We start from the raw sequence: 16,824 nt of genomic DNA, 5'->3' as shown, positions 1-16,824 counted from the left end.
GTATATACCTAGGAGTGGAATTTCTGGGTCTCGTGGTAATTCTGTGTTTAACTTACTGAGGAACTGCTAAGCTGTTTTCCACAGTGACTGCACGATTTTATACTCCCATGAGCAGTGTTATAATTTCTCTACATTCTCACCAATACTTATTTTTATTTTTGTTTTGTTTTAGCTATCCTTGTGTGTCTGAAGTGGTATCTCCTTGTGGTTTTGATTTGCATTTCTCTAATAACTAATAATCTTGAGCATCTTTTCATGTGCCTAGTGGCCATTTGTATATCTTTTTGGGATTTACGTATTATAACTTACTTAATCGTTTCCCTAGCTTTCACATTGGTTCCTTTCTAATTTTTGCTACTGTGAATATCATTGTTATGAATATCTCTATACAAAAATTGTCTGAACATCTAGTTATTTCTATAGGATCGCTTCTCTGAAGAGGGATTACGAGGGTCAAAGGTATAATATTTCTAAGGTGTTGATATGAAGGATCAGCTTCAGCACTGCATGTTTGAGGAGCACATATAAATTGCCTGGAAAGTCTTTTCAAGCACGTGTGTGAGGATTTTTACCTCTGACTTACTGCCTTAGGCTCATTGGAGTGGGACCCAGTTTCCCGGGAGATTCTGATATGCAACCCACTGGTAAACCACTCGTCCAATTTCTTCTGCAGCCATGTAGTTTTTAAAAACAAAAAAGCCACTGTTGCTTGTCCCAATACTCTGACTTGTTCTGAGCACATTAGTTCTACTACGTCTCCAGCTGTGGGCAACATGCTGGTGGCTCTGCTGCCTTCACCTAGTGAGCTTACCATCCCCTGGACCCCTAGGTGGGGTTTTTTTGTTTTGTTTTGTTTTTTTCCTGATAAAAATCTGGTCCTTTTCTTCCTGTTCTTGGAGAGTTGATTGTTTTGAACCCATCTTTTCTGGTGAGGAAACAGGTTTCTGCTAGCTTTGTGACTTGCCCTGTTATATAACACCAAGGCTGGAGCAAATGCAGGTCTCCTGGCTCCTCAGATAATTTCTTTTCACTTCCCTCAGTGGCCTTGCTGTGACATTTTTGATTGGTCATGAATCAAGAGGTGAAATGTAGCCCCACATGCCAAATGTACTCAGAGTGCTCTCAACTAGAGAACAGGCCTCAACATGTCTGGGCAGGCCTTTGGCGTCACATGAGACCTTCATTTTATTGCCTTTGGCCAAGCCCAGTTCAGTCCCTTAGACAAGGCAGGGCAGCCAAAAGTCCCTTTCGTTGGGACAATGGGATCATGATCTCAAAGGAACCATGATAATATTAGGCATTTTAGACCTCTTGAATGTCGTGTGTTGACTGGGTAACGGTTGCTAAGGGTCTTGATATTAGATGTGTAGTGTAGATTCCAAATCTAGATTTAACTTGCAAAGACACTAATGGGGTTACCACATCACTTAGAGGTGATTTAGGGGGAGGTTGCTGAGGAGAAGGGGGTGTGGTTCCACCTAGAAAGGAGCCCCCTCAGTTATGGTCTGTGGGCCACATGAGGCATCAGCCTGCCTCCCTGACACCCTGACACCCAGTCTCAGACCTTAGCTGCCTTTGTGGTTCGGCTGGTACAGCGGAAGTCAAGAGCTTTTTTCCCCCCTACTACTAAATAGAAACCCATAGCACATTAGGTTTTATTTAAACTCAATAATCCCCTTTCCTTATTAAAAGTTCTTATTTTCTGCAATATGACTGTCAAGAGTATGTCTTTCAACTTGGCAGTCAAATTCACATCCTGGGAGTTAATCATGTTTTCCTAATGTTTAAAAATTATGTTGAGGGGAGGCCAGTTAGCTCAGTTGGTTAGAGTGCAGTGCTCTTAACAACAAAGTTGCCGGTTTGATCTCCACATGGGCCACTGAGAGCTGTGCCCTCCACAACTAGACTGAAACAACTACTTGATGTGGAACTGAGGGGTCCTGGAAAAACACACTTAAAATAAATAAAAGTTAAAAAAAAATTCTGTTGAAAGCTAATTTTAGACTGGGAGGGGTAGTAAAAAGGAAAAAAAGAGAGAGTCATAGACTTCCCTGTGGTACTACCTCTGTTAAAAATTACATGCAACTTTTAAATCTCAAGTCTTTGAGATAAAAGGCAGGTTAATTTACTTATGCCTAAATCATTTTCAGAACTTTCTCATAGAGTTACTTATATTTAGTATCAAGGCATAGTATATATCTTGCATGTACACTGAACTCTCAAATCTTATTTACCGATATGATAAAGTTTAAAGCATGTTACTAGATACATACTATTTAAATGGACTTGTTAAGTTGCAAACATAACATTGCAACAGAATGAAAGACCAACACTATAATAACTGATTTATCAACACCAACGTTTTTAACATAGTTTTTGATTCTCAAAAGAGCTCAGTTTTTTGTTTAAATTATAATCATTTAATCTTCATTATTACTTTCTTCCACATTGTTCATGTACTTTCAAGATGGACAGGAACCATTTAAATGAGTGCTATTGTTTAAAGGGCACAGAACAAGGTGAAGTGTGTGTGTGTGTATGTGTGTGTGTGTGTGTGTGTGTGTGTGTGTGTTGGCAGGGGGGTGGGATGAGGCATGGGAAAGATACGAAAGGAGGAGATTGGGAGTATTTTCAAGCTTATGCTGGCTGGAAGTAGTGCATTTTATTTTATTATTTTTAATTAGAGTATAGTTGACATACAATACTATATTAGTTTCAGGTGTATAGCATAGTGATTTGACATTTACATACCTCACAAAGTGATCACCACAACAAATCTAGTTACCATCTGTCATCACACAGTTATTACATTATTGACTAATATATTCCCTGAGCTATATGTTATGTCTCCATGACTTACTGGAAGTAGTGCATTTTCAATCACTGTTAGTGAAATGCTCTGAGGCAGCTAAGCTCAGGATTCTTTTCTGTCTTTAAGCAGAGGCTGGGTGGGGGTGGGAAGAATATGAAAGGGGCTGTTTGGAAATGCAGTGGCTTGGAGAAGGGCCTGCTGATTGGCTCTCTCCTGACTACAAATGTCTAACGCCAGTGCTGTGCGCCCTGGTTCATTTGTTACTCCAAAACATTTTTTTTCTCCATAGATCTAAGCCATTCCCCAGCCTTGTTCAAGTCCTGCCTCCTCCACAGACACCACCGACTTCTTAGCCCTTCTTATTCCTCCATTTTCTAAATCAGAGGAAGCCCTTAACACGTTAGGGTTAAAAGGACCTGAGCTATCTCTCCAATCTGTCTGTCGTTGTGCCGAAAGAAAGCGTGACATCCATTTGCATGAAGTCTGAGGAACACAGTTCATTCCTCTCTCACAGTTTGTTTTGTGTGTGGGTTAGGCTTATTTCCTCAGCTGTACTTGGCACTCTCTGAGGAAGGGACTATGTCACACATTTCTTTTGTATGTTTCATAAAAATAGCATGTAGTAGGTACTCAGAAAATGCCTTCAACTTTGAGAGCACTTTCTGAAACGCCAAGGGAAATGCTCTGGCCAGGATAGATACAATAGAGGCTTGTTTGTTGCAGCACAAACTAGAAACAACCTGAATGCTCATCCAAAGGGGGATGATTGAATATATCGTGATATGTCCTTATTATGGAGTATTACATAGCTGTTAAAAGAAATGAGTGAATTCCATAGCTACTGACCCAGGGGGTGTCCTCACTATATCAAGAAAGGAAGATAGTAAAGCCTCACTTTTGTAATAGCAACGTGACCTCCTGTATCTATATTTCTATCTATCAGCAGGAACATGGGGAAAGATGTGGGAGGATATACATTAGGCTTTTAGTAGTGGGGGTGAGAAAGATTATTGAGTTTTTTGTAACCTTGTCTCTGTATTGTTGCAACAGGGAAACTACTAAGATTACAAACCAGCAAGAAAAAAGAAAAAACACATAGAGGTTTTCATGCATTAGAAAGTCCCTTTCCCATACTACTTCTTTCTAGTTTTCACTTTGTGTGACTGAAAAAAAATTTATTCTTTGACTAAATTTTAGAATTAGGAAATAAAGGTAACATTATACTTGGGTTAGGGTTTTTGTGTATGTTTTTTTCAGTTCATGACATGACGATAAGTTTCCCTTTCTTTTTTTTTTTTTTTTTTCAAAACCTAAACTATGAAGGTAGCACTAAAACCGAAAGCCTTGGTGCTCTGGTTTCTGTGGTGCAGTGGGGAGAGAAGTAACAGGTTGTACAGATGCAGGACGCTAACTGACTTCAGAGCCCTAGGAACTTCCTGTTGCAGAGCTGAACAGAACAGAGCAAGCAACTGGAGGGACTTGCACAAGTGGAAAAGTAAAGAAAGCAAACGCTGCAGAACTTCCGGTTCGCCTATGCTGATGGTTGGAGTGGCTTTGCTCCAGAGAGCCCTGTATCCCTTAAAGGAAGTTGGTGAGAGTCTGAACGTAGGCTGCCATGCATTAGTGTGTGCTGGCTCTTGCTGGATGAAAGGCAGGGATAGTTCCTTTACCTTTTAGATCCACTTTGTGGCCATCAGAAGAATGTGTCTCCTCACAACTGATGGACACTCCATACCCAGGACCTCTCACCCAGACTATTACTGTAGTCCCCTAACTTGTATCACTCTAGTCTTTTCTTCCAGTTCAATCACACACTCCATTTGCAGAGTGATTGTTCTAAAGCACAGCTCTTCGTCCCCAACGCTGCTCTATGACCTTGCATGGCTTCCAGTTCTATAGAAGAGAGTCTACATTTCTTAGCCTTCTGTCATCTGATCCCTGTCAACTTCTCAGCTTACCTCACTTCTGTCATGCTCCAGCCAAATGAAATTGTTTCCTGTGCACGTTCAATCTTTTCAGTTTCTGCTCACATTCTTCTGCGGTAGGAGCAGCCCTTCCCCATTCTGTCCATCTCTATCTGTTCAAATTCTCTCCAAACTTCAATATTCAGATCAAAGGCTGCATCTTTCAGGAGGCCAGATCTTGCTCCCTTTTTCATGTACTTCTCCTATGGTATTTTTCTTACACTTAAGTTGTACATACTCATATACTTCCTTTCATACCTCGGTAACTCCTTGAAGGGAGCAACTGACCACATCTGAGTGTCTGAATTTCTTATGCTTAGTAAATGTCTTACATTTAATCAACCTTTGTTGGATTGTATGGAATATGGCTGTTATCGGAAATGTACCAGATTAACTTTAAAAAACCACATATTTTTCACCTCTTGTTTGGAAGGGGTTCTGGCAGAGAAAAAAGGAAATACGAACTGAGTTGGTGTCTCTGCAAGGAAATACGATGTGACCATTCTTTTTTGCAAAATTTCCCATTTTGTGTTATCTAATGTTTTTTAGTCTCTTGGACTCCTCTCTTCCTGCTGCCTTATCGTTTCCTTTTGACGTCTGTCACTGATTGCCCTTGCCATGACATTGGGTGGGGAAATTGAGAAGATGCTTCTTGGAAGACTACACCAAGGAAATCTCTAATATATTTGCATTCCCGTAACTTATCTGGTTTTGTGGGCAGCAGGGGACCTGTCATTCATCTCAGGCAGAGACTATTCCAGGTCCTGGTCAACCAACTGCCTTAGATTGAAGAGTGGTTTGAAGAGCCAGAGCCAGGAAGATGACTCAGTTTCGCGCACATTTCCCTAATCTCCCACCTGGCTCCCTGTGGAGAGGTGGTGAGAGTTTAACCACTATCTCCCTTTCCAAGGAGTACATATAGAATATGAAGAAATAGAACTATAGGAAGGAAGAGGTTTAAAAGTAAACTATCATGGTCTTTGGAAAGACTTGGTTGGGCAAAAAGTGGCTTCCTGGTGTTTTGAAAGAATCCCCGTTCTCACAAATTTCAGACACACCCTATTTGGAGTTTGCCTAAATCATGAGTGACTTCATTTGATTGAGTTAATCCATATATCTCATATAAAGTCATTCCATCTCTCTTAAATACAGCAAGGAACTACCACCTTCCTGATAAATGCCTTTTATTTTTGCACACCGATTTTGTTGTTTCTAAAGGCCACTGGAATTGCTGTATTTAGCTTCCAATTTCTGAGATTCTCAAACATTATAATTACTCTGACTCTAAGAAAATATTACTGTAGTTATAGATCATTTGCTATTATATTTTTTCTTCAGGAATAATACTCTTTTGTTTTTGTCCTGATTATGATAAAGTATCAAGCATTAATAAAAAGTCATGATTGTACAATACATCCTAAGATTGAGAACCATTTTCTTCTGTATCTGAACAGACAAAATAAATTACACTGAATACACGTACTACCCTGAAAATCATCTTTTTGATGTATATTTTTCCCCACAAAGATCATTAAAATGGCCTAAATTGATTAACATTATTGAAATCACCTTTCGTATTTGAAACCACATGAATTCAATACAATAGGATACAGTTATGCAAAGAATGTAAGCAAAACTAAGATGGGAAATACAACTTCTGTAACAATTGTTCAAAACGAAACTTTTGGACCAGTATATTGTTGTTTTTCTTTGTTTTATTAAAGTTCCACTGATTTAAGTATGCTGTATGAGTTTACCTCTTGGATCCATTGTGCTTTTGCTTAAATAAACTCTTTAAAAGTTAACTCCCGAATACCATTTAATTAATTTAGCCAAAGTTTAGATTTGATCTCAAGCCAGTTGAAACTAGACAGTGTAAAAGATGTGGATAGTTGGCAGCAGATCCCAATAAAAATATGGCATTTGGCAAAGTATGTCTGCCATGTTTTGCTTTGCTTTTCTTTTTATGGCTGTGGCCTCTTTTCGAAATGATATGGTTTAAATTCAGTGATCCAGTGACACGTCTGACAAAACAGAACTTACTTAGTAGAGAATCTGTCGGGGGATAATGGAAGTGTTCCAGGAACTAGAGGAAGTCACCTCGATTTCACCTGGAAACATTCGTGTCTCAGGGGCAGGAGTTTGGACTCTACATAAAGAGTGAAGGAAAGAGTAGCCAAGATCCCGAGCCAAACTTGCATCCAGGAATAGAGCAACATCAAAGAAGTGAAAACAGTATCTGTTGTTTCCACTACATATATCCCTGTAAGTAGCAATCAGGGAGCCCGAGATAAAGGAAGATCGGAAAGTTCTTTCCTATGAAGCCCTGCATTATGACAGTAGTCTTCTCACTGGTTTCTCTAGCTCCATTCTCTCCTACTCCAATGCTCAGTGTACATTGTGAATAGCTTAAATGTTTACAAAAAACTCTTGCTCAAGACCCCAGTTCCTGTTTGCCCATGAGATTAGGTTAAAATTCCTTCTGCTGGCTTGGTGCTCTCCCCACCCAGTTATTTACTTTTCTAACCACTTAGAAAAGTTGCTATTCCCAACAGGAAAGATTTACTCCAGTCTCATTCTTCAAAATCCAGTTTAACACCTCCTTCTTCATCTTTCTGATACCTCAAACCCACACTGAGCAACCCTACTTTGAGAGATTGTGATTCTTCGTTTTCTAACTTTTGGCAAGATTGTTTTATTGTCATTTTGTTGAGACTAACTGTATATTGAAGTGTGTAGACATATATAGTCACTATATGACATAAATATGCATATATATACATATATAGTGACCTTTTTCCTTATGAGTCATAAGGTATAGACTATTTCTCCATAGGAAGTACATTAAAACTGAGGCTGAATTCCTGATCATAAATTTATATAATATATTCATTGCATTTATTGCATTGCATTGTATTGTATTGATACAACACGTGAGAGAAAGTACTAAACTACAACAATTAGGAAAACTAAGTTCTAGTCTCAACTTTTGCCACTAACAGGCAAATCATTTCATTCCCTTACAATCTCAAACATGGAATTAATCTCCTTTATGACCATTTGAAGATCAAAAAGGAAAAGTATAATCATACACGTTTATGATATCCTTAAATATTAATAGTAAAGTTATGATTTCACGTCCCATTCAGTGGACATGATGGGTGGCACACTTTGATTAGCCAAAGAAAGATGATGTATAATTCAGGTGAGTGGCTTTTATTTTGGTTTTATAAATTCGGTCCCTAAGTACAGAGAGGTTATGTGACATTTTTGAGGATGCCCAGTGTCATAAAGGCCATGTCATGCTCAGTTTGATTTTTGCTCCCCTGCCTGTAAGAGCTTCCCTCCCAGTGTGATGAGCGCCTATACTTTACAGGTGGTGTTGAGTGGATTATAATCCTAACTCGATTTATTTGCTCTGTAATTTTTTAAGGAAATCTCCTTGGATCCTGTGTTTTTCCAATTGTAAGATGGATGGACATAAATGCACTTGTTTGTAAAATTTTTTAAGCTTATTAATCCAAAGTTAACACTAATTATTTTCACTGAGTGCACACTAGGCATCTAGCACTGTACAAGGGGGTAATGCTTATATTATGTAATTTCTGAAACACACCCGGTACAATGGCTGTGATAACCCTGTTTTATAGATGAGGAAACTATGGCAAGGAGTGAATCCCAGGTCAGTCTGATACCATACATTAATCCCTTACTGGGGAAGAAAAACATCTCAGGCCTGTGAAAATCAACATTGCCTTCAGATTTCAACTTAACTGATACTGTTGTTTCATCATTTCCTTTTACTTCACCTTTTCTGAGTAACTAGTAGCCAAGCTGATATGCCGGGGTTTTATTTTTCCTGGGGGGAGCTATCCTCTGGAGAGGGTGGTAATGAGTAGTACTCTATTAGAGCAGAGAAATACCCCAGAAAGATCTTAGGAAATGAAGGTGCAACAGAGGATATGGTTGTTCCAAAAACTGGATAACTGGTCCTTGAATAAGTATAGTCAGTGCCTGTGTGTTATTTTCATTTGGAAAAGGTTAGCTAATAAATGAATTTTTCCATTTTGTGACTAAATGTAGTTATTTTTTCATCATGTTTAAGTAAAAAGGTTAATAAACAGCTACATATAGAGATACTTGGAATATTATGCTTTTTCTATTTTTACTAATAGTTGGAAATAATGGGAACATTATAGACATTCGCTCTGCAGCATAGTTTTTAGGAGACATTTTCAGATATGTAGTCTTATATTTAAAAAATGCTTCTGAGGACTCCATATATTTTGTACAGTTCTTAAGGGAAACAGATTTTGATTTTATGATCATCATTATCTTTCTGTGATGGAGTGAACTTCTCCCCGAGTAAAGAGTAATCTATATTCAGGAAGCACTTAATGGCATCCGTTCAGCAGATCACACAGCAGAACCCACATGAATAGAGTTAACAAGTTTTGTCCATTAAATTTAGTGACTTGAACAAATTTTTATTATCCTTTAGTAAAAAAGCAAGCACTGTCTCATACAAAACCAGTTGTTACCTAATGAAGTGTTTCAGCATGTTCATATAAGTTGATGGTTTCATATGGGCAGATTATTGCTGCATCAGCTATTAGCTACTAATAACATGCTCCCAGCTTGAGTTAATGACATACTGTACTAAGTATACTCAAGTATAGACAGATGTTTCAGAATATCATTTTTTCCCCTCTTGGCTATTGATTGATTCTCAACACCCACTCCTGATTAGAATGCAAGATGTTTTCTTTGAGACTTGGAGTCTTTAATTACACAATCTAATCAGAATAAGCCAAGCAACACATCAGGAATTTGGAACGAAGGGCTGGAACATCTTGGACTTCCTACCATTGACTTTAGCTACAGATGCTCAGTGACAGCCTCTACCACTCTGCTTATCTTCCAAAACCAATGTATTCGTAAAGAACATGCAGCTCTGATGAAGGGAATGTGAAGTGCACCATACAAGGTTTTAGCGAAAAATCAAATTGGTTGTTTTATTAGGGGATTTTGGAGGAAGGACCTACGACCTCATTGCAGCTTCAAGTGGATGCTCCATACTAGCCGGACTCTCTTTCTAGAACCCATGATGGGTTTTACTCTTAACATTTCAGATGCCATTAGTAGCACTTGTGGAATTAAGGGAATCATTGAATTGGGTTTTGTTTTGCAATGATCAAAATGATACTTTAACACCTGGGTTTTAGATAGCTTTATTCTCCTTTCCTAACAACCTGGACCCTTGGGGATCAATTAGAAAGTTTTTGTTCTTTATTTTGGTGTGTAAATAGTGTGTGCATTTACTTATTACTAAGAACTCTCTCAGAAGATTGAGTTCTTTTATGTCTTGAATAAGTGCATCCTCCAGCTACCTTACTTCTCTTTCTTACACAACCTAACAGTTACTCTTATTTCCCAGGTAACAAATTACCATCTTGCTCCCCCTAGTGGAATTGTAACTCTACTGCAAAGTTTGAGAACACTATCAATATGTGTTTGATTTAGAGTCTTATTTTTGGAAATCAGCTTCTCAATTTGTTTTGAAAGACTGAGACTAAAATAGAAAACTTATTGCATCAGATTGGCTGATAGGGGAAGTGGGTAGAGAAAGTGTCATTTTTTTCTGATAAATTTTCAGTTTCTAGTTTTAGCAAGGTTTGCTATATCATTTATAATGACTGCCAAATTCAAAGGGCCTCTCTGCTCTGCACTTCTGTTTTAGAGGGCTCAAATGTCATCATCCCGGCAGATAATCATTTCTAGACGACAGCTGTCAACACTCCTGGCAAAGATGGTAGGGTGCTGATGGTAGGTGATGTTGAAAGACGAGGACAGGTCCCCTCTGAATACTAAATCTCACTCGTGCGGTTGGTAAAGTAGGCCCAGGAAGTAGCCTTCTCCCCTCTGAATCTAGATGAGGGACGATGCCAATATCCACAGCACAGGGCAGTCATTTCCAGTATATAGCTGCTAAGCATGCTAAGGAAATTCTAGTAATTAAAGTAGAAATTACTGCATACCTCTCTTAAGAATTTAAATTTCTTTAGGGAATGATAACCAAGGGTTTCACGGCATGAGAATCTCTTCTTTTTTTTTTTTTTTGTCCATATTTCTTTTACACAAGTTTGACCCTTGTTATGAATTTGTGTTTAATTCAACTTTGTACCCTATTACACACAAAGCATTCTTATTTTGTATATGCTAGTGTTGAATGTGTGAAATTTCAAAAAGAAACACCTGTACATGCCGAGGCTTAGGACTCTGCTCTTTTTCAGGTAAGACTGCATTTGAGCCTTATGAAGGCATAAGCTCACAAGACACGATGGTTGCCAATTAGTGATCAACAGAGTATAAGTACGTGCTACTTATGAGCAAGAATGTTGTAATTAGAATATCTCCTTTGCTAAAATCATGTAATAGAGATGGTATTTAGATAAATCTTTTTCCAAATCTTTATTCTCAGGGTAAGTGTTGATACTTAGGGAAAAATGTAGCGGCAGGATATATTAAATATATGGGAATATTAAACATATTCCCAGCAACAGGGAATGCCGGAGTGCTTTCTGGGCGTATTTTATTTGGGAGTGGGGAGAGAAAGAAAACAAACACCTGTTAATGTTTTTTTAAAAAAATACTTACTCAAGAGTCACGGTAATGTAATTCAAGAATTACATCCATGCAAACACACAGGTTCTGTTCAAGCAAAACGTTTATGTGTGAAGTTATGGTTTGGCATCTCATGATTGCTTGATTCATAGTTGTGAAGACAATGATGTCACAGAGGCCATGCGGCCCCTCTGGGGCTAGAGATGTCCATCTCGCAAGACTTTGGAGTTTGGAGAACAGGGAATGTTCTAATCCACAGGGAGTGAGTGAGGGATTTGTATGTGAATTAACATGTATCTCTGTGTATACACACATGAGTGTAGATGTCGATGTGTATGCACTTCTGCAAACATGGCGGTAATATCTACGCTACGTGTATATGTGACTGCAGTATTAGAAGAGTTACAACAGTAGTTCAGTTTTTTTCTTTCCAATGGATGCTGGGAATGCCATGCCTTGGCAATACTCTGCAAACCAGCTTTTAGCAGAGCGAGGCCCGGAGGAGTTGGGCAAGTGTGCACAGCATTCTCTGCTGGGAATTCTGTGCATGGATGATACCCTTTGAAACAGTCTCAGGAACTTGACCTAGAGGTGTTTGGGGAGCTTGACACACCTGTTCCTGATGAAGGACTGTGCTGGTGTCCTCGTCTCGCAGCTTGGTCAGGGTGGCTCTCCTTGGGAACATTCCAGCCATAGCTTGGAACCCTTGCCTTTCTAGAGAAGTGTGAGGACTGAATGCATCAAAATACCTGTACACATTCCTTACACTCATGAGTGATGAGAGGCTTTGCTTACCTAGCTGTGTTTCCTTAAATGACTAGTGGTGCATTAACTCCTGGGATGGGTTTGCTCCTCAGAATCTTAAGTTCTCAACACTGTTGATTTAACACGAAAATCTTATCAGTCTCACGCTTGTCATCCTGTGGTTATTGGGGTTTATTTGTTTTCTCTTAAGGTTCAAAAAGGCCGAAAAGTTCACACAAGTGTTTGGCCATGAGCACAGCAGATAGGGAATTATGAAACAAATAAACAAGATTCGGTATTTTTGGTGAAATCTTGAGTTTGTGTCTGACTCTGTGTTTTATATGAAATATAGTCCTTTCCACAGGGCAGATAACCCAGAGACTTGGTTAGCAGGTAGTCAGCAAACGTGTGGAAGGATCTCCTTGTTTTTGGCAGGGCAACCAGCTGACATTGAACTGGTAGAAAACTTGCATTCTTTTCTGGTGCTTTCCTGCAACTTAATTGTTGGCCATTTAAGAAAATATCTTTGAATTAGCAAGAAAGTAGAATTGAGAGAGTATTTTGGGCAAAAAAGAGATACATCTGTTCATTTGCTGGAAACTTTTATGGCAGAGGGGAAAACTGGACAAATTCCTGGCATATTGAAATATTTATTTGCAATTAAAATTTTTTTATATAGTGTTTCCTCAAGAAATCTTACTATATCCTACTGACAATACTTATATTGGTTTCCCCCCAGTTAACAAGAAACACCATCAAAACCTGTAAGAAAGGCAACTGGATTGTAAAAAAGAAAATTTATAGGAAAATGAGGACTTGGATTCTCATGTAGCTAGCACAGGGATAGGTTGAGGCAGGTGATGCTAATGATTTTACCTTAGGCCAGTGTTCACCAGTTTCTAAGAATTAAGTGGGCATTTATTTAAAAAATGTGGATTCACAAGCCCACACCCCAGATACACTAAATCAGAATCTCCTGGGAAGGGATTTGGGAATATTGTTTTAACAAGCATCTCAGGTGATTCTTTTTTAGTTTCAGGTGTACAAATCAATGTAATACACATTTACACCCCTCACAAATCAGGTGATTCTTATGGTCAGAATTCTGGGAAACTGCTGTCGTCTAATTGCCTGCTAGGACTAAAATATTTCTGAAAGTTGAGAGAGAGAGAGGGAGAGAGAGGGAGGGAGGGAAGGGGACGGAGGGAGTAAGGGGGAGGGGGAGAGGGGGGAGGAGGAGGAAGGAGGGGGAGGGGGGAGAGAGAGAGAGGGCTTTTTTTTTTTAAATCGTCAAATATTTCATATTGGCATTGTTGAACATTAATGAAAACATGTTATTTGCGTAGGGCTATATGGTTACAGAGGGTTTTTCCATAAGTCATCTCATTTTTTCCTAATGACAATCCTTTGAGAGATTGGGCATCAAAGATCATGCTCACCCCCAGATTACACATGGGCAATGGGCTCAACATGGAACTGGCAAGTGGCAGAACTGGCTTTGAACAGGATCCTTCACCACATGGCGTAAGCCCAGGGCCAACCCCAGAGCCTACCACTTTACCACTTTTCCTTGTTTACCCCACACTCTGGTCATCAGGTTGATGGCAGCATTTCTAACATATCAGGTTCTTTTGCATATCCTGATATCTCTGCCTGGAATGCCCTTCCCCCCCCCCTGCAAACTTAGACTCATTCATTTAGGTGTGTCGTGCGGGGCAGCCTGCAGGGTCTCTGCTCCCGCTCCCCACATAAGAACACAGGATGTGAGGATGTGGTGAGGCCAAAAAGGAACACCCACGGGGCCATAGGTAGGGGAGTCATACCACTATAATCTCACTGGAGGCTGGGTTGCTGTCCGCTTTGCTGCCAATCGACCGACTCTCCTTGACTCCCCAACATAGCTGCGGCAGTTATATTAGTGACCAATGGCTCAATGGTTACAGCTGATGGCCAACTAGCCACAGCTGATGGCCATCTACTACCCGAGCCAGCACCTTTCCACATGATGCTGAGAGCCTGGAAACTGCTCTCTGGGGCTCCGTCCTCACAAGGTGCTTTCCCTGAAGCTTTTCTGGAAACATGTTTCTCCTTACCCTACCTACCACCCAAGCAGAGCTAGTTTCTCTTTCAGCTGTGTTTCCATCACACTTTGTAAATTCTTCTACTAAGTGTTGAATCTTGTGTAATCTTGTGAGTTCAATAACAAGCACTCAGTAATGCCCCTCCTTCTTCCTCTTCACCCAACCATTGTCCCACTTACTTTGAATAGGCAGTGAGTCCTAATCGTGTTCAAAAAACTCAAAGCTATGGGAAGCGGTCGGGAATGATTTCAGTGGTTTTCCAAATATGAACAAAGAAGTGACCAGGAGGCCAGAAACATGGCCATTAACATCCTCTAGGAATGGAATAGTTTGAAGTGAGGGAACGACAGGGTACTCTATGCACAAAACCATGGATTTGGTAGTTTCCTTGATGGGGAATTCAAGGGACTGTCAAGGACAATATCAACTATGGGTGATTTTTGTTATACTCATAGCCCGAGGTTAGTGACTGTCTGTCATGTGACTGTCTGTCATGGCTTTCAAATCATATTATAGTTATTTCTTTATGCAAATATCCCCCCCCCCCAATGAGGGTGGGTCTGAGCCATATTCATTTTGTCTACCAATTGATAATTGTTGAATAGACGTTTGGGGGAACATATCTTCTAATCATCTGCCTCTGAATGCAATCCAATGTATTTAATTATTCTTCTAATTCAAATTATTCTCCTGTATTCACAGCCACCATTGGTCCAAGCAATCTTCAGCGGTGACCCAGAGGAGATACGGATGCTCATCCACAAAACTGAAGACGTGAATGCTCTGGTAGGTGACGCTGTGCTCTTGCCTCCTCAGGCCCGCTTAACCTTCTCTGTGCTGTGGACCTCTTCGGTATCTGGTGAGAGCTCAGGACTGCTTCTCAGAATTCTGTTTTTAAATCCATGAAATAGAATACATAGGGTTAGAAAGGAAATCAGTGATATGGAAGTACAGTTATCAAAATATTAAAAATCAAATCTGTGATATAATAATATAGATGCTTCTATATCACCACATTTAAATAGCAAGATACAACAGATAATCTAATAATGACCATAATTTAAAAATCGTATGAGCGTGATCGATAACCTGTGTTATTTGAAACCACCCTAATGTGGTATGAACATACCTGTGATTTCTGCTGGGGACTGAGTCCCAGACCTCTGACACGACTGAGGTTTGCTGCCTACATTCATAATGGAAGGAAATGTAAATTTTCCATTAGCAGTTAGTGAAAATAAAGATGTAGTATTTTTACATTTAGAACCCATGCCCTACCGCAGGGGTTGACACACTAGGGGCTGTCACCTGTTTTTGTACAGGCCACCAACTAGGAATAATTTTTATTTTTTAAATGGCTGAAAAGAATGAGAAGAAGAATATTTTGTGACACATGAAAGTGATGTGAAATTCAAATTTCAATGTCTATAAATAAAGTTTTGTTGGAACATAGCCATGTCAGCTTTTCCATCGCAATAAAAAAGTTGTGTAATTGTGATAGAGACTATATGTGGCCCGAAAAGCCAAAAATATATACTCTCTGGCTCATTTAGAGGAAAAGTGCTGATCTCTGTTCTGCATTGTCTATGAATCTGGGATCATGGATGAACTAGGCATTCTGTGTGACCCTGAAATCGTATGTAGTGTCTGTGTGCACGTGGGGACGCTTATATTTTTCTGTAAAAGGCTCAAGACATTTCATCCAATTATTAAAAAGGTCCAAAAAATTAAGAATCATTGTATCAGGAAGATCTCAAAACAGACAAACCTTCAGTGAAGAAAGAGTTAGTCAATAATTTACCCTTATAATAGTTTCCTAGACCTGGGTCGAATAAGCAATTATATATAGTACATGCTACTAATTCTCCTAATGTAACTCAATTACCTAAATTCAAGGAGAAGTTCTCCTTGAAGTCTCTAGTGTTAAGTAGAAACAACAGAGTCCAACACATCTGCAGTATAAGAAGAGCTTTGCATGGGAAATGAATTATTTCTGAGGTTGTATATCTAATCATCTGAATGCTTTATTCAGAAAGCAAGTCATTTGGTGCCGCTGTTATTCTGTGGCAGTGCAGGTTGGTGTGACTTTTTGAAAAAGCTTTTGGCAGCTTTTCCCCTGAAAACAGTGGGGCAGTGTTTTGTGGCATTTTTGCAAGGTAAGCACAGATGAGGCCAGGGCCAGACTACTCAAGAAAACAGTTGGGCATTTGTCCAAGATCTGTGGGGTGTGACCTATACTTTTGAGAGGAGGCCAGGCAAGTACGCTGACTGTCCAGTGTTTTGACATCGCTGGAATTTGCCTAGCCTCTTTTGTGGCTGTGGCCCAAGCTCAGGCAAACGAAAGGCAAGGTTATCATCTTTTCCTGATGAGCCCAAGAAAACAGACTTTTGTTCCGTCATACATACCAAGAAACATTGTACTGGCCTCTGAATGGCCTTTATTTCTCCTTAGGAAAGTGACAGTTGCTGGCTGATAATGGTTAGGAGAGCTTAATTTTAGTTGTAACTTAACTCTGTCACTGAATTAGTTAGATAGGTTAACTACTGTAACACAGACTCCTAAATGTATGATGGCTCAAATATAAGAGAAATTTAGTTC

The 16,824-nt window shown here is 39.5% G+C and overlaps 1 protein-coding gene across 6 annotated transcripts in view; it reads left to right on the top strand.

Moving 5' to 3' along the window:
- The window catches only part of ANKRD44 (ankyrin repeat domain 44), a 293,435-nt gene that overhangs the window by 98,537 nt on the left and 178,074 nt on the right, over positions 1 to 16,824 (top strand). For all 6 annotated transcript variants that reach the window (XM_081051008.1, XM_081051010.1, XM_081051009.1 and 3 more), the window contains exon 2: positions 14,928 to 15,011. In XM_081051008.1, coding sequence (XP_080907134.1) covers positions 14,928 to 15,011 — 84 coding nt within the window. The remainder of the gene's footprint in view (positions 1 to 14,927; positions 15,012 to 16,824) is intronic.

Source organism: Rhinolophus hipposideros, assembly GCF_964194185.1.
Source record: "Rhinolophus hipposideros genome assembly, chromosome: 6".
Taxonomy (NCBI): domain Eukaryota; kingdom Metazoa; phylum Chordata; class Mammalia; order Chiroptera; family Rhinolophidae; genus Rhinolophus; species Rhinolophus hipposideros.
The sequence above is the reverse complement of the archived record's forward strand: the minus strand, read 5'-3'. Positions and strand labels throughout refer to the sequence as shown.